The 21,864-nt window shown below is 44.4% G+C and overlaps 1 protein-coding gene across 15 annotated transcripts in view; it reads left to right on the forward strand.

The window, feature by feature from the left end:
* The window catches only part of NEDD4L (NEDD4 like E3 ubiquitin protein ligase), a 346,027-nt gene that overhangs the window by 301,204 nt on the left and 22,959 nt on the right, over window positions 1-21,864 (forward strand). For all 15 annotated transcript variants that reach the window (XM_086683105.1, XM_086683102.1, XM_086683104.1 and 12 more), the window contains 6 exons: window positions 4,818-4,876; window positions 12,216-12,281; window positions 13,967-14,196; window positions 15,722-15,843; window positions 18,185-18,255; window positions 20,190-20,285. In XM_086683105.1, the coding sequence (XP_086539231.1) occupies window positions 4,818-4,876; window positions 12,216-12,281; window positions 13,967-14,196; window positions 15,722-15,843; window positions 18,185-18,255; window positions 20,190-20,285 (644 nt within the window). The remainder of the gene's footprint in view (window positions 1-4,817; window positions 4,877-12,215; window positions 12,282-13,966; window positions 14,197-15,721; window positions 15,844-18,184; window positions 18,256-20,189; window positions 20,286-21,864) is intronic.

Here is a 21,864-nt window from a genome sequence, read left to right on the forward strand (position 1 = left end):
CTCCATCACCTATGAATAAATGCGTGGTTTCTCATTTCAACTAAAAGTTAAACTAATAAAGGTTTTGCTTTTAGGCAGTGGGTTTTTTGTTTTTGTTGTTGTTGTTGTTGTTGTTGTTGTTTTGAAGTGACATGTTCTCCAGGGGAGCATATTTTTGCGTATCCCTTAAAACTTCTGAAAAATACGTATTTGAAAGAAGTTTTCAATTCTATTTACAAATGTGTGCAATTGGTAGTATTTTGATCTTTATTTTCATTTGGTTCATGAACCGCAAGTCTACGCTGGGTTTCTCTAGCCTCACGTTCTCTTAACTAACCCAAACCACACTGATGAGCCACTGGTGGGAAATCTGGCCACAAGGACTCCTCGTGGATGGGGAGTGCCACTGTCTCCTAGGTCCTGTGCCTCTTCTGGGGGTTACTGAATGCGTGTCCTGTACACTTTCACTTTGAGGCACAGGAACTGAATAAACTAAGCAAGAAGCCCAGCGGCCCACAATTATACCAAAAGTGGAAGTCTTAAATGGATTAGGGGGTGGGCTGCCCTTTTAACCCTTTGGTAAAAATCAGGTATCTCAAGGGTACGTAGGCTTAGTTTTGTCTTTGACCAGTAAAAGGATCCAGGGTTTGCCTGCTTTCCAGAATTTTACAGTGAGCCTAAATTGCTACCATAACTGCTTTAACCTTACTTTTTTCTCTAATATGCTCTTTATAATTCTACTCATCACATACATGATTTGTTAAAATAAGGAAGGGGCCAAACCTCTTTTTCCCACCAAGACCAGAAAATAATTTCTCTTTTAGTTTTTATGCATTTCAGTTTCAGTTTTCAAAGGTAGGTACGAATAATAACGATCTTTCTCTTCAAATAAGGCCTTAACCAGTAACACAGCCTCGGTCTGCTATGCACAGAACATTTCACACAACCTTGTGGCCACGTTCTAGCTGGTGATCTGATGTTCAGGTCAATCTGAGAAGAATTTTATAAACGCTCTTCATGCAAGGGCCCCCATACCAGAAAAATGTTACCACAGAGGGCCGTCCTAGTGGACGTTAGAAACAATAAAGATCACAGGCTGTTTTTCTAGTGGCGTGCATAGTCCTGCCATAGTATGTAGTAGATGCTTGATAAATGGTGACATGACGTTAATTCGTGGAGGGTCAGTGGTGAAGACATGGGGAAGTTGATGTCCTTGGTCAGCAGGTGGAGAGAACTTGCCTTAGAGAAGCCGCTGTGCCTCCAGCCCGAGGCTCGACGCCCTTCTGTTTGCCGGGAGGCAGGACAGGGTGATTTTGCTGCATGCCTCGGCAGTTCCTTACTCCTAATGGGTCCGCCGGTCCCTCCAGACGCACAGCTCCCTCGCTCCACATTCCTCTCGCCAGAACAGACAGCTTGCGGGAGGCTTCCCTTTGCTCCTGGGGATGGTGTAGGCCTGGCACAGAGCCTGGTTGATCTAAGCTACAAAAAGAGGTGCTCCTTGTGGTGCTTCACCTGGAGACGAAAGTTTGCCCTGCCTCGACCACACAGAAAAGTTCTCCAAACCAGATAATAAGAGTGGAAATTAGGTGAGCAGAAGCTATGTTTACGATCACCTCATTTGCTGTAGATGCAACATTTCTGCCATTTCTCCCTGGTTTGTCAAGGTTTGCTCAGTCACAGGCTATAAAGTAGGGTACATATCCATTAAAATAAATCCGTCTGCTTTTTCGCCAAAATGCAGTCTGTGAAAAGTGCAGGAACACCGGTCTTTTTAAGCAGCTTTCTCAGGCCAGCAGGGGTACTCCAAAATGCATTTAATCACCTTGTAGGTGCCATTTAGGAATGTATCCCCTTCCAAACGAGCCTCTCCTTGTAAGCAGTTTTCTCCTATCTGATTTCTAACAAAGTTCTGCACCTCATTTTGCTGTCCTGCGTGCAGGACAGGAACCAGGTCATCCGTACGTGTAGCATTTCACACGTGCACAGAGCCTGTGAGAGATTCACAGTCCTCTTACCTTCCATCGTGACCAGGACGTGTGACTGCGCATGAATGACAACCGCAGTAGGCTTGTCTTTTAAGTAACGAGGCTATTTATTTTCTGCTTCATAAAACTCTTCTAAGAAGTCACACATTTCCAAGATTAAAAATACTCAGCCATCTTAAAGAGGTAGTTTCAAAAGAGACCAAGCCTGGACCTCTGTAGCCCCTGTCTCCAGCCTGGAGTCAAGTTAAGACAGATCTTGACCTGAATCTCTACCTCTCTCGAGGGTCCTGTGGTTCTTCTTAAAGACCAGGTGTGTCCAGCGGCTAAGTCCGTGGCCTCAGGTGTCTTGGATACAAAGCTGGAAGAGAAAATAAAATTCCAGTGAGGCTGTAGAATCCTGCTTTCATCTTTCCTGCCAACAGTCTTACCAAACCAGTTAATCATAGCCATAAATTAACTGTGGTTTTCCTCCTTCTCCTTCATTCTTGTCCCTGTATTTGAAATACAATGTTGGAGGACCAAAAGCGAGCTTAGATTCAAAAGTTTTAGAAAAAAATGAGCAAACGGCCACCGCACGTTCGCATATTGCCAATGCTTAGCTGCAAAGTCGTTCTTTATTATAACCACACAGAAACTTACGTGGTTCTGAAGGCTTAGGCTGTTTTAAGAGGGAATCTGTTTTCGCCATCAGCTTCGTTCAGTCATTTGAAAAATAACATACGAGGCTCCTGTCACATTCTAGGAAGTGTGTTCCATGGTGCAGAGGGGGCTGCAGAGATGAGTAACACCAGCCCCTGTCCTCGAGGGGCTTCTATTCTAGTAGGGGGTCCCAGGAGGTATTTTCAAAAGTGATGCGTAGAGGAATGAACCAGTTTTGCAGATGCAGAAGCAAAGACCATACCTGCTCAGTACATGGCTGAGCACTAGGGCTCTGGGATGCCTGCAGGAGGGCCTTAGGGACAGATTATTTTTCAGATGGATCCCAGATGAGGAGTAAGATGTATTCAGGAAAGCCAGGTGGAGAGCGACCCCAGGAAGGAGAGAACATGCAAGCGTATGAAGGTATTGCAGACTATGCCACGGTCAGAGAACGGTGCTTAGGGTACAAATGGCCAGCGTGCAGAGGAGGCTGGCGTGGCACATAGGTTAAAGGGTGCCCGCCAGGGACGGGAGCTTGGGTCCCTTCTGCAGGCAGGAAGGAGGTCCTGAGGCATTTTCTGAAAGGGGGCATGACAACGGTCAAATCCTTTCTTTAGGAAGATCCATCTGGCAGAACCACAAAGGAGGTCTTGAACAGGGACGAGTGAGACCGAGGCCAGGGAAGCATAGAGAATAGTCCACGGAAGAGATGCGCCCTCCAGAAAGCAGCTTTTTCAGTGAGACGGGACGGTTTCGGGAGCATCGGAGGAGAATGGCAAGGGGGGATGGGCGTGGGGCCAGTGCTGGGTTTGAACAGTGGGCGCACTGATACTGGCATTCGGGAATACAGAGTCACAGGAAGGGTTTTGGGTGCTGGAGGATGATGGGTTCGGTTTTAGTAGGGTTGGATTTGAGGCCACTGGGAGAGGCAGTGGCTTGACGTTCCAGTCTGGATGGACCACGTGTAGGTGCTCATTGATTCACTTCCGCTTTGACAGCATCCAGGTGATAGGATTGTAGTTCAGGGAGCTGTTACTCAGCTGTGTTCTGTTTCTTTGGTTTTCTTTTCTCCCGTTCTCCATCACAATGGCAACTTTGACTTTCCAGAGTCTTCTGTTCAGGAGGTAAGGGACCCAGAATGCCTTTTGGTAGTTTCATTTTAAAACTTGACCTCTCCTTTTATTAAAATAATTATGTCAGACTTGGAAAATTTCCTGGTATGGTCATTAAAACTGAGTTTATTAGCTATTCTTCTCAGTCCTCTTACAGAGTATACAGGAAATAAACAGAATCCGTATTCTTAAATAATTTCCTTTTTTTTTTCTTTTAGCCAACTTAGATTCCCTAAAACTCCAGGGAGAACCCATTTCCCATTTTCTCCTAGTCTGCCCTCCCTGTATCTTTCACGCAAGTCCCTCCCCGCACCCCACCCCCCACCCCCGCCACAGTAATCCCTAAAATCTTGAATCATGCACAGTCACAAAACCCAAGTGATTCAGAGCAGCTACTGCATATTATCACCTACACCCCTGACGTGGTTGTATAGGCAGCATCGAACAGTCTTGCTGACATTGACTCACTTAGAAGAAGGAAATCTCTTCTCGCCAACTTGGCCAAAAGGGAGACCTTCCTCTGCAATCTTCCTCTGCTGTAGCTGATCTCATTTTTTGGCCCGCCGTAGTTGCCTTGATTTTTGCGTGCATATGGGTGACGCATGTCATGGATTATTCATGGGTTCATTGTCGGGTTCTTCACTGAAAATGGGTTTTTTTCAACACGACAAGCCAAGAAAAAAGTATTTGAAATGAGACGAATCCTGTGTGTGTTTTCACTTTTTAGGGACTAAGACCTCTTATGCCCTCTTTCAATTAAAGGAACATCAAGATCAAGTTATAAATCCTTGAGAGAACAGGGGTTTATAATTGAAATTTTGGCAGATTTCCTGCCAAAAACCGTGTGAATAAATGGTTTTGCTTTAGTTTTGCCTTTTTGATGGCGTGTTTTTAACTAAACAGTATGAGGGGTGGAGTGCTACGTACCATGGTTCTCTTCTAACCCTGAAACACTAAGGGATTTATTTGGGGGACCAGTATGAGAGATTGGACGGCTCTTGCAAAATCCAGAAATAATTCTTTTTAAAACATTTTTGATGTAGACTAGATTTGAACTAACATGCTGATTTTTGATTTTTGATTTATTTTTTAACATTTTCAGATAGCAAAATTACTCAGTGGGAAGACCCAAGACTGCAGAATCCAGCTATTACTGGTCCGGTCAGTATCCTCAACCTCTTAACTCTTCAGTGTAAAACTTGGGTTGCATCTAAGCACATATTTCTTTCTTTTTTTTTTTTTTTTTAAATGTTTGTTTATTTTTGAGAGAGAGAGAGAGAGTGTGTGTGTGTGTGTGTGTGTGTGAGAGAGAGAGAGAGAGCGCGCACACACGCGAGCGCGGGGGAGGGGCAGAGAGAGAGGGAGACACAGAATCTGAAGCAGGCTCCAGGCTCTGAGCTGTCAGCACAGCTCAGAACGGGGCTCGAACTCACAAACCATGAGCCCTAAGTCAGACGCTTAGCCAACTGAGCCACCCAGGTGCCCCTAAGCACATATTCCTTGTATATTACTACTTACCTGGTGCTCTGGGCTTGGTATGGTTGACTAGGTTAGCATCGCCCCCCTCTCTTCCTCACTGCAGTTCCCGGGTGGGGGGTACATCTGCATTTGCCTCTTCGAAGAGCTTTCACTATAAAGGAAGAGAAACTGCTTTGCTAATGGTAACCAAAACTAAACATTGTTTCCTCCTTTGTAAAAAGGTGGATTAAAAGTATAACAATCAAAACGTCCTCTCTTCTATCTGAAGCCGAGCCCTCTATCTGTAGAGTTTTGTCCTTTCTTGGGGCCAAGGGGGGGGGGGGGGGAGGGGTAAATGTACACTAACAGATTGAAGCTGTATTCTGAATCTCTTCCAGCGCAGAACGTCTGTAAAAGTTTGGGTGAGGTTGTAGCCAACCTCTGGAGCTGGCAGGGTTAAGAACCTTTGTCTCTGCTGACCCACTGACTTTCTCACAGTGTCCGCATACACGCCGGGTGCGAGAGGAAGCTAGGTAGAGCACCCTTTTAAAATACTGCCGCACGCTGTGTTCATAAGGAAGAGCGAGAACCCCCCTGTCCCTGAGCAGTAACAGTCACTTGCTATTGAACACCCGTGAGCAGACTGTCGAATGGGTCATGGTCTGCAGGGAATGTACCAGCATCTTTGGTCCATGTGGATATGAGTGCGGGGAGCTAATTTGGAATTACAGGAAATGTGTGGGGTCAGCAAAGCATTGCAAACTTGGGAATCTGTTAGAAACTGGAGGAGCAAAAGGAACTGAAGTCTGTTGAGTGCTGAGCTAAAAGGCCAGCAGGCGTGTTTAAGATACTGCTTTTGTGGCTTTAATCTGATTCAGTTCACGTTATGTTTTGAATTACAAAGGTAAGTCCGTTTGAAATCCTAGAAGGTAGTATCATGCAAACCCACCTTAATACCTGACATCCCCTTAATTTGTTGATTTCTTTATCGGCTTTGTTCAGCTGCTTTGCTGCCGTGTGACGCAAAGTGCCCAATCATACCTGAGTTAAAACAGCTGCTTTTTATGTACCTTCAACACCTGCCTTACCATGGCTTCCTTTTGATATTTTCACATTCACAATAAGGTGTGTTAGAGTCCTATTTTCTCTTCTACGTCATGAAAAACAAGGTATTCAAGAATCAATACTGTTTTCGAGCAACAGAGGACTTTCGACATAATTCTGAAACCTTTTGAGATATTTCTGTCGTTTTACTGGTCATCTGCCTTCACTCAAACGCTGTCAGTTCTTACCGATTTCTACTGAAAATTGCGTAGCATCATAAGTCCAAGTAAATTTGACCCAAAGAGAGATCTTTTTTTTTTTTTTAATTAACAAAAGAGCCTTGTTTGTGCTTTCATTAGTAGTAGAGATACTTCTTTCAGTAAGAGCATGTGCATTTAGGTAATTATCGACTTAGTGTAGACGCCTGGCTTTAGTTGTCATCAGTTCTGAATATTTGGTAATTTCCATGATTTCTTTCTCTCCTTGACTTTACAAGCTATTTAGAATATGCTGTTAGTTTCCAGGAGTATGGAAGGGTTTTTGCCTGTCCATTTCTTACTAATTTTCTAATTTTATTGCATTGTGGCCAGAGAATACGGTCTATGAAATATTGATTACCAGATATTTGAAACTTCCTTGTCAGCTTGGCCTTTTTTTAGTTAATGTTCTTTCTGTGTTTGAAAAGAATGTGTATTCTGTCTTTGTTGGGTACAAAGTTCTTTATATGTCCATCAGATCGAGCATATTATCCGTTTCCGTCACTGCTTTTTATCCTGGCCGTTCTGTCTAACCAAGACAGGACTGTCACAAATCTCCCACAGTGAGCATGGCTTTGTCCGTCAAGGACATTCACTTTCTCTTCGTTAGTATTTGCCTGGTATGTCTTTTTCCCCCCTTTAGCTATGTTTTCTCTCTCTCTCTCTCTCTCTCTCTCTCTCTCTCTTTTTTTTAAACCTTCTATTACATTGATAAAGTATCCTTTATTTTCTTTCACTTTCTATACTTGCTTGGAAGTTGTATTTTCTGTTCCTTAGTGCTTACATTAAAATTTGTAACCAACACCCTTAATGTCAAAATTAATCACTCTCTCTTCCTGAGTAGGATGAGATTTAGGGAACTCTGGTGCCGCTCTTCCCACTCACTTTGCATTGTTCAGTGACGTTTGAAAACTTTAGAAACAGTCATTAACATTTTACCTTTTTTTCAACAGCTAGTGCTTGTTTATTTCACTTACATGTAAGCGAATTTCTTTGCCCACCATTGTTTCTTGCACCTGCTGTTTCCAGGTTTTCTTCTGAATGAAGTATAGTTCCTGGTTGTCAGAGTCTTGTCTACAGATCAGCAGCATCAGAATTATGTGGAAACTTGTTAGAAATGCAAATTTAGGAGTCCCAACTCAGGCTACTGAAAATCAACTTTGGCGGGGGAGGTCGGGGGGGGGGGGGGGGGGGGGCGGCAGCAAAATCTACGTTTGAACAAACCTTTCCAGGGATTGTGAGGCCCGCTCAGGTTTGAGAGCCTCTTCCCCAGGCAGCAGTGTCCCGAGAGCGGGAAACTCTCAGTCTGAGGGAGAGGGCTTATCTGCCCTCTCTGTTAAATGGTAGGTCAGCCATAGTAGAAGCCTTTGGTTAACAGTTCCTTTCCTAATACTTTGGAGATATTCTTTCTTGTCCCTCTGGCCCCCGTAACTGTTGAGAAACTTGTTATCAATCTGATTCTTGGTTTTGGGTGGGTAAGTCTTCCTTTTCTCTGGCAATTTTGAATTTCCTCTGTGACTTTTGGTGTTGTATAATTTTACTGTCGTGAACCTCAGTGTGGATTTCTTTATTCTGCTTTGGACTCACCGTAATCCTTTAGTATGGGGCCCGTGTCTTTCCTCCATCCTGGAAAATTGTCAGCAGTTGTTTCTTCACATACCACATCTTTGCCGTTCTTCCTGGTTATCTGTACCAGTAACTCCTCCTGGGTATGTGATTCCCTTTTATGTTCTGTCTTCACCTCTTAGCTCTTTGTGTTTTGTCTCTCTCTTGTGGCTGTACTGTGGGCTTGGCTCTTCCAGTTCATTCTTTTTTAAGCTTTTCATAATCAGCCCTTTCCCAGTTCATTGTGTCTGTGATTTCAGTAATTGTGTTTAATTACTCATTGTTCTATTGGGTGTTTTTAAATTTGCTCGGCCTTTTCAGTTATTGTTATTCTATCATGCTCTTTTAATTTTTTTTATGTTTTTTTTAATACTCAGCCGTCTGATCATTCTTCAGATGCATATCCCATATCCTCTTTCAGATGATTCTGTTATCTCTGGCCATAGGGGCACTAAATCCCCCACATGTTACGTCTGTAGACTTTCCTCAGTAGTAGTTCAGTGCAGTTTATAACCAATTCAGTGTATGATTTGTGTGTGTGCGTTCATCTTCCCCCACCCCCCCCCCCCCCATGAGGCATTTATAAGTCCTGACCTGTATTTACTGTTAACTTCTTAGCTTGGGATCATGCAGGCCCAGTTAATGTAACTGTGGACTTCATACCCGCTTTGGTGTAGGCATAGAGTATGAATTCATTACAGGTCTGTTTCTTTTTGTTTTTCTCTCGTTTGTGGTCCTGGACAGAAGGTAAGCTTCCTTACAACTTTCCTGGGCTGGTGGGTAGCGCTTTCTTGTCCCCATGTCAGATGTAGATTTTTAAACAGGGAACTCTGTTCTTACTCCCTAGGTCATACAGACTGTAGGCCAACTTCTGTGTCCCAGCATAAGGATTAAAGCCCCAGCCCAAGCACCAAGTCACGTCCAATGCCCACTTCTTTAATTTTAAGTCTTCCTGCTTATCTGGAACCTAGAGTTTCTCTTTTTCCCAAGTTTTAAAAATACCCAGATTAGGGGCGTGGGGGGCGGGGTGGGGTCCCTGTCTGTGGCAGCTCAACATAGCATTACTCTAAGTCAGTATGCTCTCTGTGTTACAAGCATCACCAGTGAAAGCGTTGACCAAGTGCTGTCCATGCTCGCTGCTCTTATGAACACCATCTCATGTTTGTGTAACGCTTTGTACTTCCCCGAGAACTTCATAATCAGCTGCCTTGAAACTCATAGCAATCCCCTCAGGAAAGTAGGGAAGATGTTATTATTCCCCATCTGTCAGAAGCTCATAAGGCTAACTGTGTTGCCATTCGTTCCAGAAAATATCAGAAGTAGGACCAGAGCTCCCAAGTGTAACCGGCCTCACCAGTCTCCATGTCAGACACGAGTTCTTTTCTTTAAGGAGCTGCAGCATCAGCTGGACTAGAATGACAGGAAAAAATTTAGCACCGACTTGACACAATAAACAAGTCAGGTTTCCATTTTTGTTCGGAAAAGACAGCGTATTTTAATACAGAGCCAAGGGCTTTAATCAACAGGCATGTTAAGTTTTGAGATAAGCTTATTTTATAAGTGAAATTGTATGTAAGAAAAGAAGATGCCAGATTTTCAAGAGCGAATAAAGAATTCAGCCTGTCCAGTACACGAAGTGCACTGCACCTCTCATTCTCTTCAAAGGCTGCACACTGTATGGATGTCTTTGTCCTGGGACATTGCTGAAATCTGTTCAGGAGGAGAGTATAGAAGCCTATGCATTTCACTTCTTATTCATAAGAACAATCTCTAGAGAGAGCAGATAAGTATCGGAGGAGGGTAATGATTTTTCAGCTTTTATGCATCATTCCCCAGGAGAAAAAGGAGCAGAGATATCTCAGCATCTTATTTCCACCCACATACAGTCAGCACCCCCCAGGTTACAAGTCAGATAAGAGAGCAGAGAGCACAGGCTGGGGGCGACGTTTTAAAACACGTTCCCCCCTGTCACTTAAGACTCTTGAACTCACATTTTAAGCCTTTCTGTAACATTTCCAGGAGGGAAGCAAAACCCAAAAACAATTGCCGGGAATCACGGATTTTTGGAAACGGAAGAGCCTTCGAATTCATCTAGTCTGTTTCTTCTGCTTAACTGGGAAGAAATTCTGTAGTCGGGAAGTTACATCACAGGGCTAGCTGGAGCTAGAGTCTGCCTTACAAGTCAGGTCTGCCAAAGCCAGCATGACATAATGAAAGGACATAACTTCTCAGCTTAATGTCCCTCTGTCACAGTTAACCACAGCTAAGAACATCAGCCAGACACTTTTCTTCGCAGTCCACTCACTGCTCATAGTCATGGTTCATTCCCTCCTGCCGCTCTGGGTTCTGCCCAGATATCCCTTCCTCAGAGCTTCCTTCCCTGACCATCCCTACAAAATAGCCTACCAGGAACTCTCTCTCAGTGATGCTCAGTCTCATAGCATTTACCACTATGCACTCATTTCTTTCTTACTGCCTGTTACTCACAGTAGCTTGGAAACTCCAGGAGGGAACAGGGGAAGAAATCTTTGGTTGGTGTGCCATTATTTCCTTAGCACCTAAGAATGCCTGGCATAGAGCAGGTGCTCAAGAGATACCTGTTGAATGAATCAGCAAAGGAACCACCAAAGAATGAATCAGCTGTATAGAAAATCTTAGTCTGTGATGGGATAGAGTGTTGGTAGAGCAAAAAATATGATAACGTCTTCACTGGCTTATCTCAGAACATTGTTATCCTTTCCTCATATTGGTGGCTGCCCAGATATTGACAAAATTTTTACCTTTTCTAGAATCAGAATTCACACATGATTTCATCAGATTAAACACAGCCCAAAATAAATAGGATATGTGGTCAAACCTAGTGTTCAATGGAAAAACAAATGAAGAATAGCTTAAAAGTAAGACCACAGGTCCCGTAAATTATCTTTAGAATGTTCTTGGGATATATAAATGCATTGTCTTTATCGCTGTTGGATTACAAAGCAGAACACGGACATGATTATTGTTTTCTATAAGAGTGGTTATTTTTGTTTTGGCTTATTGTTTGTGTGATTGTGTCTTAAAATAGTACGAAGGAGGGAAGCTTTTGTTCCTCACTTCTCTTTGCGAAAGTGTAAGGTATAAGGCTTGGAGTCTGGAGGTACTCTACTATGGATCAGTGTATTTTATTAACTTAGCCCAAAATGATACCAGCAGAACTATTCTTGCCCAAGTTCATACTATTTGCTAAAAAAGCAGCAAGGTTTTCTGGATACGAGGCTGTCATAGTCATGCCCACGTGTCTGCAAAAGCCAGTCTTTTCTCCTTCATGAAAAAATTATAAGCCTTTTCAATAGCCAGAAGTCAGGGCTCTGGCTCTCACATATCGTAAGCTACTTTACAACATAGCACGTAAAGAGTATCTAAATGACTACATTAAAAGGTTATTACTTCGCCAGAAGAGATTTCCAGAACTTTTGAGTAACAATAGCTAAGTCAGTTATCGAGCGCAATGCCTTTGGTACCATCACTCGGCTTCAGAGATGAGCCGTTCAGATTTAAAGAAATCCCTGCCCAAGACTACGAACTAGTAAGAGGCAAACCTTCTGACTCCCAAATCGAGAACTTTTCCATAATGCTGTCTACGTGATTTTATATTCTTTGTTAACAGTATAAGTTCACTGGCCTTTCTTCTCCTTTTATTTCCTCCCCATAGTTTTTAAAAGCATGATTAGTCTTTCAAAATGACCTCTATACGGTCATTTGGGGTTTTGTGTTAAAGAATCATAGTCAATAACTGTTATCGAAACGTACAGCAAAAAAATGAAAACAAAGATTATTACACCCTGACTCCCATTTAGACAAAAGTCACGTGGACAGTGTATTTGGTTTATGTGGGCATATCCCTAAATGATTTCTTGAATATCAATACAGTTGTTTTCAGGGGTGAAAGCCCCCCCCACTCAATGCTGATTAGCCTCAGTCATTTCTAGAATTTTCCCATGTGCTATGTAGACATTATATAAACTTCAATGATAATCTCGAGAGCGAGAGTTTTAAGGTTTATGATTCATAAAATTCTCTGAATGTTGGCTCAGTATACATAAAATTTCAAATGTATTATTTACATTATCTGTATTTATAAATTTATCTTCCAGGCTGTTCCTTACTCCAGAGAATTTAAGCAGAAATATGACTACTTTAGGAAGAAATTAAAGAAACCTGTGAGTAACAACATGTCTTCCAAAAATGCTGTTTTAGTCATTTGTAAGTTACCAAAGTTACTTCAGTGAGAACGACTTGTGTGTTACCTTTATGTGTTTACTAAAAATATCACCTTCCTTTCTCCATTGCACTTTGATCCACCTGGATCTTCAATCTGAATTTTCTTTTTAAGAGAAATGGTAAGTGAAGACTAACTTAGTGTTACATATCAAATCACCTGAATGGTCATTTCTTATGTAATACGTGAAAAGGTAGAGATGATTTTCATGGGATATAAAATAATTCAGAACCTAATCGAAAAAACCCGGAGAAGCCTGTGTATTTGCCTATGGTCATTGGGATAAAACCTAGACCCTACTTAGAAAAATGTTCTCATCCTTCCCTTTAAATTCAAAACCATAGTTTTAATTATAACACAAATAGAATTTACCATACTAAATTGTGATGTTTGGCATGTTAAGACCAAGTGTAATTTTCAGACTAAAACTCTCTCTGGGAAACCCTGTAAGATTTTTACAGAACTAGGAAACCCGACGAGGTTTGTACAGGTGGTTTTAAATTACAAAATTATATTTTCTACTGACACACCTTCCCCAGTTCTTCAACATTTTGTCTTCTGTTTTACTCTCTGACTTCACCTCTCTGGTACAGGTTTTCCCTGTTGTCTCCTCAATTTGTGTGTTCATGGGTCCTGCCCTGGCCTTCATTTCCTGGCTTCCCTCGGGAAGAAGGGGGTATTGGCCACAACTCCTATCACCGCGGTGTTCCTGGGCCCCCAGCTATGGCCAAGGCACTGGGGATGCAAAGAGGCAGGAGACACGGTCTCCACCGCGGGGAGCTCCCACTTGGGGGTTCTGTTCTCCCAGCGTTCCGACTCAAGTAGCTCATGGATACTAGCCTTTGAAATGACTCCGATATGCACACATAAAATTACATAGTGTTTCTGTGTGAGGAACCTACATTTCCCCTGATAGTAGTGGAACTTTGCGGATGTTAGCCTGTCTCACTCGGGCACTTCCACCGTGGTATCTCCTGCCGCCCCCCTTCCCCGCTGCAAATCCACTGTCGTAGCAAGGCCAGCCCTGGCCCTCGTTTTGCCAGGCAGCAGTAACTCACAACTTGAGTCCAGCGTGTTTTCATTTTCGTATTTATGAACTGTGACCTTTGGGATGCTTCCCCAGAACGTGGCATGATAGTCAAGGTCCCACTTCTCGTGGCAACAGAAATTAGCCTTGTAGGCACCCTGGATCACACCTACCAGCTGGAAGCCCTACCAGGGTTGAGCATGCTCTCAACTCGACCAGGTGGGGGTTGTTCTACGGGTTTTGATTACCCGGACTAACCTCTCTTTTTTTGACAGAAGCGATATCGAGAGTTGACCATATTTCAGTTGCCAGTGGGTGGAGAAGTGCCCCACAGTTGTTCATAAAGGGGGGAGGGGACGATTGTCCTCTACTCAGCGTGGTCTCTTGTGCCTCCTGTGTTGCTGGCTCCAGTCTGACGGCTGGCTTGCTGTCCGGGTGAAGACAGTCCACAAAGGGGAGGATCGTCATTGGAACTCTTTGTCACAGCTTGTTTATTTGAAGGCTGTTGTCATTTCTACTCTTTGTTGTTGTTTTTTCTTTTAGAAAGTAAGGTGTATATTTACTGTATGACTACCTGCTTGCTCTCTTCTTTCGTGTAGGCTGATATTCCGAATAGGTTTGAAATGAAACTTCACAGAAATAACATCTTTGAAGAGTCCTATCGGAGAATCATGTCTGTGAAAAGACCAGATGTCCTGAAAGCTAGACTGTGGATCGAATTTGAATCGGAGAAAGGTCTTGACTATGGGGGTGTGGCCAGAGAGTGGTTCTTCCTACTGTCCAAAGAGATGTTCAACCCCTACTATGGGCTTTTTGAGTACTCTGCGACGTAAGTATGCCGCGTGCACTCAGGATGTGTTCCCCCCACCACCACCACTGAAACAGTTTTATTCGCAGTGAATTGAAACTTAATGGAAGAATATGTGGCTCAGTCATTCCAGATGAATTAACGCCCGTCGATTCCAGTCCCTACCCCCGCCCCCTGTAAGTCTAGAACAGGTTCTGACTCTACGTGGCGAAATAATGTACTCTGTGAACACCTAAAAATGAGTTTTCTCTTGTCATTTGGATTCATGTCATTGAAATTGAAAATGTGCTGGGTACTTACGGTAAAGAGCAAGAGGCAGTTTTCATTTGTAACGTTATGCTGATTCAGGAGAATCTGTCATTGTCAGTTTTCAGAAACTCCTCATCATGTTACGAACAAGAACGGTTTCTGAAGTTACAGTACTCAGAGGCAAATGATGCGAACTTTGAGGACCCGTTCTTCGGGATCCAAAGGACCATGTCCTGGCCCAATAAGGGGAGAAACAGATTCTCCCTTGCAGTAGGATTTCATCCTTGTCAAACATAGAAACTGAGGCAGATGTAGTTGCTTTTTCAGGTATCAAAAACACCAATGACTTACAAGGCCAGCCATTCCTTTTCCAGACTGTGGAGTCTCCAAAGGCCGAGGCGAGATGCGAGACCCTAGTACAATAGTTGTTGACTTTGCTGAAAGGCAGCCTGTGCTCTGAGGGACTTGAGTTCTCCCACGCCATCTACCTGGTGCTCTACTCTTGGGAGCTCTTTTGGAAGGGAGCTTCGGTGACCTCGGTTTCTGTAGCCAGGAATTTCCCATTTTGTTTCTTGTTGTTCCAAGTCCCATGAGAAAGCCCCTACGTGACATTGATGAAACCATTGAAGTGGAGGGCGGGGTGGGGAGGCGAGACCCTTACCTCTCACCCACATTCCCACAGAGACCCGCAGGGAAATCTGTGGAGCCCAGTTTGAAAACCACTGATCCTCCAGATTTTGAGACCAAAGAAGGTTGATTAGATACATGTGAGCATTTTGAGGTTTGCGTTGTTGAGAGAGCCAAATACTGCTACCAGTGCCCTTGGGGCCTTTCAGGGCACAGTGGCGGTCAGACCAAGAGTTGGTACCTTTGGAAAATTTTTAATCTCCAAACCAAAGCCTCTCAAACAGATTAATCCTCTCCCTCACAGGGACAAGCCACCGAACTCATGTCATTGGCAATCCACGTGCAGCCCCTCTGTTATATGGTGTTTCTCATCCTCCCAAGATATTTGGCTGACCCATATGAAGTTGACATTTTTGTACAGCAAAAATGGCCAAATATCAACAGTTTCTAATGGTGTAAGTTAGGGCACGTGCCCCTCCTCTTGTAGACCTTAATCGGTCACAAAGGGGCTAACTAAACACGTTCTAGCTTATGCCTTTTCCCGTTGGGTACAGAACGTTTGCAAGTGTCTTGGGGACGTGTGATGACGGATGGCAGAGGAGAATTCAGATTCTTGGATTTCCTCTTTTAAAAGTATGATGGCACTTTTCCTCTCTCTCCCTCCCCAAAGGGACAACTACACGCTTCAGATCAATCCCAATTCAGGCCTCTGTAATGAAGACCATTTGTCTTACTTCACTTTTATCGGAAGAGTTGCTGGTCTGGCAGTGTTTCACGGGAAACTTTTAGATGGTAAGTTACTGAAATGTCACGAAGTGACCAAAACAGGATAGGGCTGTTTGCGGCCCCTTATTTAGGCGTTGGTTCTTTCACATCACGATCTTAAGCACATGTTTCACTGACTCTCCATAGTTCAAAAAGTTGTTTTTATGGTTTGCCCATAAAAGACATGCTTTTCCCTGGTGTCAGGCTAATTTGAGCACTGAAGACATAGTATCTATACAGTTAAAACAAAAATTTTTTAAACTTAACGGTGTGAAGCCCAAAACATTCTGTATTTGGACATTTTCTCTCTTCCAGAACAACTGTTTTGGGTTTTTTTTATTTTTTGTTTTTAGCAAGAGGTAGATTTGGTGACAGATGGAAAAGCTAATTGAACAGTTAATTAAAATGATCTAATCCATCCAGCATCCTGCTATTGTTCCATTTGTCCCCAAATTATTATTTTTGAATGTGAAGGGATTGTAAATAATTTCAAAGCAATGCTATAACTCAGCGAAGACCTTGACCCTGGGATCACTAACAGATGGTACAGAATAATCTCATTATTATTTAGAGCATGTAAGTCATGGAAGAAATTCAACGTACCGTCGAAGTTATAAGTCCGGCTCCCTCCCTGGCTGGGTCTGTAGGCTTACAGTAGAGGCTTCTTTCGCATTTGGTCACCTCAAAAGTGCCCGTAAGGGGGCATTACAGAAATCTTCGGTGAAGAAAGAGAGTCAGAAATATTTCTGAGCAATTTGGGTGTGAAACAGTTGAGGACAGAAGGCAGAGAGTAAGATTTGAGGTGGTTGTAATTGCGGTAGAAAAGGAGATTCTCTACCGAAGAATTGTGTTAATTATGTTTATGGAACCTTAGACGTTCCGGTAAATAATTGATGTCCCCTCAGAACTTTTTCCTTTAATATATTCTTGCTGGTAATTGCTAGATGATTTTGATCCTCTCGCTTCAGATTTTATTTTTGGTTGGGAAAAGAGAGATTTTTTTTTTTCTGATTGGAAGGAAACTGCAGTCATTATTTATGTACATGTAAAACATATGAACATATATATGGTATGCATAAATATATTTTCATTTGCAACCTTGGAGTCATGCTATAGATTATTTCCCCCTTCTGAGAGGTCAGTTGAGTTACCTTCTGCCAAGTGAGAAGACATGCTTGGTTGCTTCGGAGAAATATAGAAAGTGGAAGATACCAGCCTGACCTCAGTGAACTTCTACTCTGTGTGTGTTTTGGGGGTGGGGGGACCAGAAGAGTCAAGGCACTAGCAGATGGAACAGGGAGCAGTCCAAGGAGAAGGTGGCCTGGCCTGGAGGGTCAGGGAGTGTTTACCAGGCTGTGCCCACACCTCGATGGTGGCGTAGGATTTAAGTGTTTAGAAGCTAGGATCACTTTGGAGCCAAGGCTCGGTGGAGGGAGTAGCGGGAACAAGTCAGGGAGTGGAGGAGACTGCGGCTAAAGGGACAACCTTGTACTTCAGGAATTAAGAGCCAGAGCGCCCACGGGGTGGGAGTGGACGGGTGATGCTCAGAACGTCAGTGCCCCTGTGGGCAGAGCATGTGCACCCTGCAGGTCAGCCCACGACAGCCTTGTGCGGGTTTCCAGCAGGAGTCGGAACCTGCGGCAGACGCCGGTGGCACATCAAATGAGCCAGCCGGTCGGGGCGGAGGGGGAGAAGGGGGGCCCCGCGTGAGCTAGTCGGTGATGCCGTCTTGCCCTTGGGCAAGGCGAGTTGGGGTCCCTGTGGGACACACGAGTGGTGGTGGAGCCTTGCTGTCATCACCTTAACCTTCATCCCCCGTCCCCTGGAAGACTGCACAGCCTCTGAGTGGCCTCCCTCTTTTCCGCTTGCCCCCTTCCCGGTTTTCTCCCGATTACTGCCAAAGCAGTTGCAGATGAATCTTCGGCTGGCTTTTTCCAGGCCGCTGGGTCCACCCAGACAGCAGCCTGACTCTCCAGCACCCCCTGCCGGCTGTGCTTGCCATTCCCTTCTCGGGCCTGCCCTCCCCAGGATGCCCTGCGCCAGCCCAGGCCCACCCCTGGCTAGTCTCAGTCCTGGCCCCGCCCCTTCCGGTGCTCTGTGGTCCTCCCGATCCTGTGCCTTGTTTGCCCTGCAGACTCCTGCTTGGCCTTACGGAAGCCCTTTTTTTCCTCTCCTGGAAGCCTTTTGACCCCTCCCTGGTATACCATCTCTACTGGTGTAACTGCCCCACTTCCTGAGCCCCGCCTCCCCCCAGGCCAGGCCCCGCCTCTCATTCAACCTGAGGGCAAGTTTATCTTGGACTTCACGCCCTGATGCACAGCAGTATCAAAGCTTTGGAGCTAACCCACGGTTTTCCACCACATTGTAGGTTTCTTCATTAGACCATTTTACAAAATGATGCTGGGAAAGCAGATAACCCTGAATGACATGGAATCTGTGGTGAGTAAATACAGATCACTCCCAGGGGCCACCGTGCCTTCGAGAACTGTAGCTGAGACCATGTTGCAGTAGCGGGGATTTTTTGTGGGTGTTGTCATTCAGTGGGAACAGCGGGGAGCGTTCTTGACTTATTCAGGAAGTTCATTGATCTCCCTAATTTTTCTGATAAGTAAACTCTTCTTCACATTTCCTGTAACCGTGGTGCTTGAGGTGGGTAGGTAGACCCATGTCTCAGCTGCCTCACTCACCCGGAACTGGTTTGACCGAATTAAATCCCAAGGTCGTCTGGGGGCCTCACTGCAGCTCTTGCTTTCCACCAAAAATTGCTACTGTGGATGTTTAGAGATTCATCCGCTGTCCCTTTGTTTTCTGGTCTCAAAAAATGGCAAGGGGATGGGCCAAAAAGTAGATGAAGGGAAGAACATTTACTGTCACCCCCGATGTGGAAGTGACCGACAGAGGAGAGGGGAAGAAACCACTTAGACAATGATGGGACAAGGCACTGTATCTAGGCCGACCATTTTAGGGTTTGAAAGGCTTTTCTGCAAAAACAAGTGACACTCTTCTCCTAACATACCTTTTGCTTCTGTTTACCCGCACCTGCACCCCCAGCTCCGAGGGTGTGGGAGTTTGCCAGGGTGCGGCACACTCACGGGGGCCATGAGGAGGCTCTGTCCATTTGGGACATTTGCAGCTCTGCCCTCACATTCTGTCACTGGATCAGAAAGCATCTGCAAGCCCTTGGCCTTGCTGTGGGGGGTGGTGACTGCGTCTCTTCCATAGTTAGGCATACGAGCCACGTTCTCCTTACCTACCAGCAGGAGTTGCTGTTCTCATCATCTCTGGGTGAGCGGAGAGGCTGATTCGGCCGTGCACTTACACCCCCTCAGCTGGTTTTTCCGTGGGCGAGTTGCTAGACCTATCCGCAGTACCAGCCCCACATTTCTTTTCAGCTTTTACCTTGTGCACTGTGCTTTTATTATGGTATAATGTGGAGGCAAGGAATGTAGAGATTTCTTTCAGAGTCTAAATTTTATCCCACTCGTTGACAGTTGGGGCACACATGCTCCGAGCCTGTCCTGTCCTTCTCCAACAGCTCCTGCACCTGCCCCAGAGAGAGGAACCCAAGCTCTTGGGTCTTGTGTTCTGGCTTTGACACCGGAACAGCCTTCCTGTTTGCTTAGAGGACTTGCAGAGAGCATAGCAAAAGCAATGGGTGTTGAGCCATCGGTGTTTAAGTAGAACATTCTCTGTGTTCCCTATTTTCCTGTGATGTTTTTACCCTTAAAAGATAGGAAGTATGTGATGGGTATCGAGGAGGGCACCTGTTGGGATGAGCACGGGGTGTTGTATGGAAACCAATTTGACAATAAATTTCATAATAAAAAAAAAAAGATAAGTATATTGGAGCGCCTGAGTGGCTCAGTTGGTCAAGCTGCAGACTCTTGATTTCAGCTCAGGTCATGATCTCACAATTTTGTGAAATCGAGCCCCACATAGGGCTCTGTGCTAACAGTGCACAGACACAGAGCCTGCTTTTGATTCTCTCCCTCCCTCTCTCTCTGCCCCTCCCTCGCTTACACTTCCTCTCTCTCTAAATAAATAAATGCAAAAAAAAAAAAAAAAGGTAGGAAGTATATTGCTCTCTACATGTTCAACTTTACGATCTTATTTCTGCCAACCCAGAGCAGGTTGCTTCCTCTGTGCTTTACAGAGGACAGGGTTCAACTGCAGTCCCCTGTTACTACCAAAACGTTTGTTTGTATTTTAAATTGAAGGGGAAGAGGAGGTTTGGAGCAAGGCAGGAAACACACTAGCGACTAATAGAATTCTTGAGCATTCTGAATGGATTCGTGTTAGAAGGACTTAATCATTTCAAGAAGTCAAATGCATTGGTATTTGGGGAGAACTTAATTTCTCTGTCATTTCCATAGGATAGTGAATATTACAACTCTTTGAAATGGATCTTGGAAAATGATCCCACTGAACTGGACCTCATGTTCTGTATCGATGAAGAAAATTTTGGACAGGTAGGTGCTGGCATCCCCAGGAATCCCTCTTTGATTCTCAGAGTCTTGGCTTCTTCACAGAAGGGCTGTGACAGGACTCCTTCACTAGACCATTGAAGCCGCCTCGGAGAGCTTCAGATGTTACTTAATTAAGCACCTATTTGTATCAGGACCTCCTTGTCCTTCCAGGAAGCTAAGTCCCAATTACTGCCTGTTCTGTCTTCCGGCAAAGTTAGAGATTCTGAGGCCTCTGGGGCATGAAGCATACCTCCTTACCTAACGCAAATCTGAACGTGAATGTTTGGGCCTCGGTTTTAGAATTTTAAGTACTTCAAAAAAATAGTGTGTTTACTTAGTGGTGTAAGTACATGACCAGGATAGCTGATGTTTGGGGGCCTTGGGGTGGTCTCTCTGCCTAATGGTTCTGCTGTCGTGGTGAAATTTGTCTGCTGGGGCTCAGCAGGCTCAGGTTTTTCTAACATTCCCTTCTTGCTTTGCGCCCACACGGTCATTAGGCTGAATTAATCATAAAGGTCAATTTCAAAGCTAGAGGTGCCTGCTTGGAACCTTCAGCTTCATCTTAAAGTTCCATCGGATGTGTTTGTCTTAAACCTGAAACATTTGATTGATTTGTCCCTGGTGATAACGGTGCTTTTAGGGAGGTTTTCTCAATAGTATTATCCGACCCTGGTAGCTGTCATTTCACAAAAGCCCAGAGATCGTAACTCATCTCCCAGACCAAATCTACATGACCCTGAAATTCATGAGACGTGGAGGCCGTCTGAAGGATGGTCAGATAGAAAATGAAATTGATTTCCCTTACTGCTCCAGAGGTTATTAAGAGTATACTCTGCTCTCAAAAAAATGCCTCTGGCTTTATACATTGCTGTGCTCAGTTTTATAGGTGAAGCTAGGAGATCAGGTCCCTGCCCTCTTGGGTTCACAGCCTTAGAGAGCAAATACAATCCTGTAATTCTTCCACTTAAAAATTCTTTGTTGACCATCTTGTGACCTTCAGTCTAAATTAAAACCTTTTTTTTTTTTTTAAAGCATAGCTTGTGACCCAGTGCTGCCCACCTTTAGCCTTGTCTTTTGACCCCTCTGTCTGCTCACCTTGACAACCATTGTGTGCCTATAACCTTGTCCCCGGAGATGCTTCCGAGCCTGATCGCTGTCTGTGCGCCGCCGTCCCCATTCCTGCGCATTCTCACCCCCTTCTCTCCTGTAACTCTTCTCAGCGGGTCCCCTGATCGTTACCCACCTACTGTGTCCTATGAGCCGACCTCAACCTGACGTCATCTTGGTATTTCCAGTGCTCAGCATGCAGCAGAGGTCTCCTAAATGCTAACCAAGCATTGAATGAATAGCGCTAACCTAGTTTTCTTTAGTTTCTTTCTTTCTTTTCTTTTCTTTAGTTAATAATGTTATCAGTAACAGAAACTCCCAAGTGTGAGAAAACAGAAGAAATTGCTATGACTTCATTTTTTAAGCGGGACCTATTTAAGGATCTTAACTGCCAATTTTCAAAGGGTAAACACATGGATCATCATCCTGGAACTGTCTTCCTTTCGTTTTTAACACATGAAGGAAGGAGAAGAAG

Source organism: Puma concolor, chromosome D3, assembly GCF_028749965.1.
Source record: "Puma concolor isolate L17-30 chromosome D3, mPumCon1.1.hap2, whole genome shotgun sequence".
NCBI lineage: Eukaryota > Metazoa > Chordata > Mammalia > Carnivora > Felidae > Puma > Puma concolor.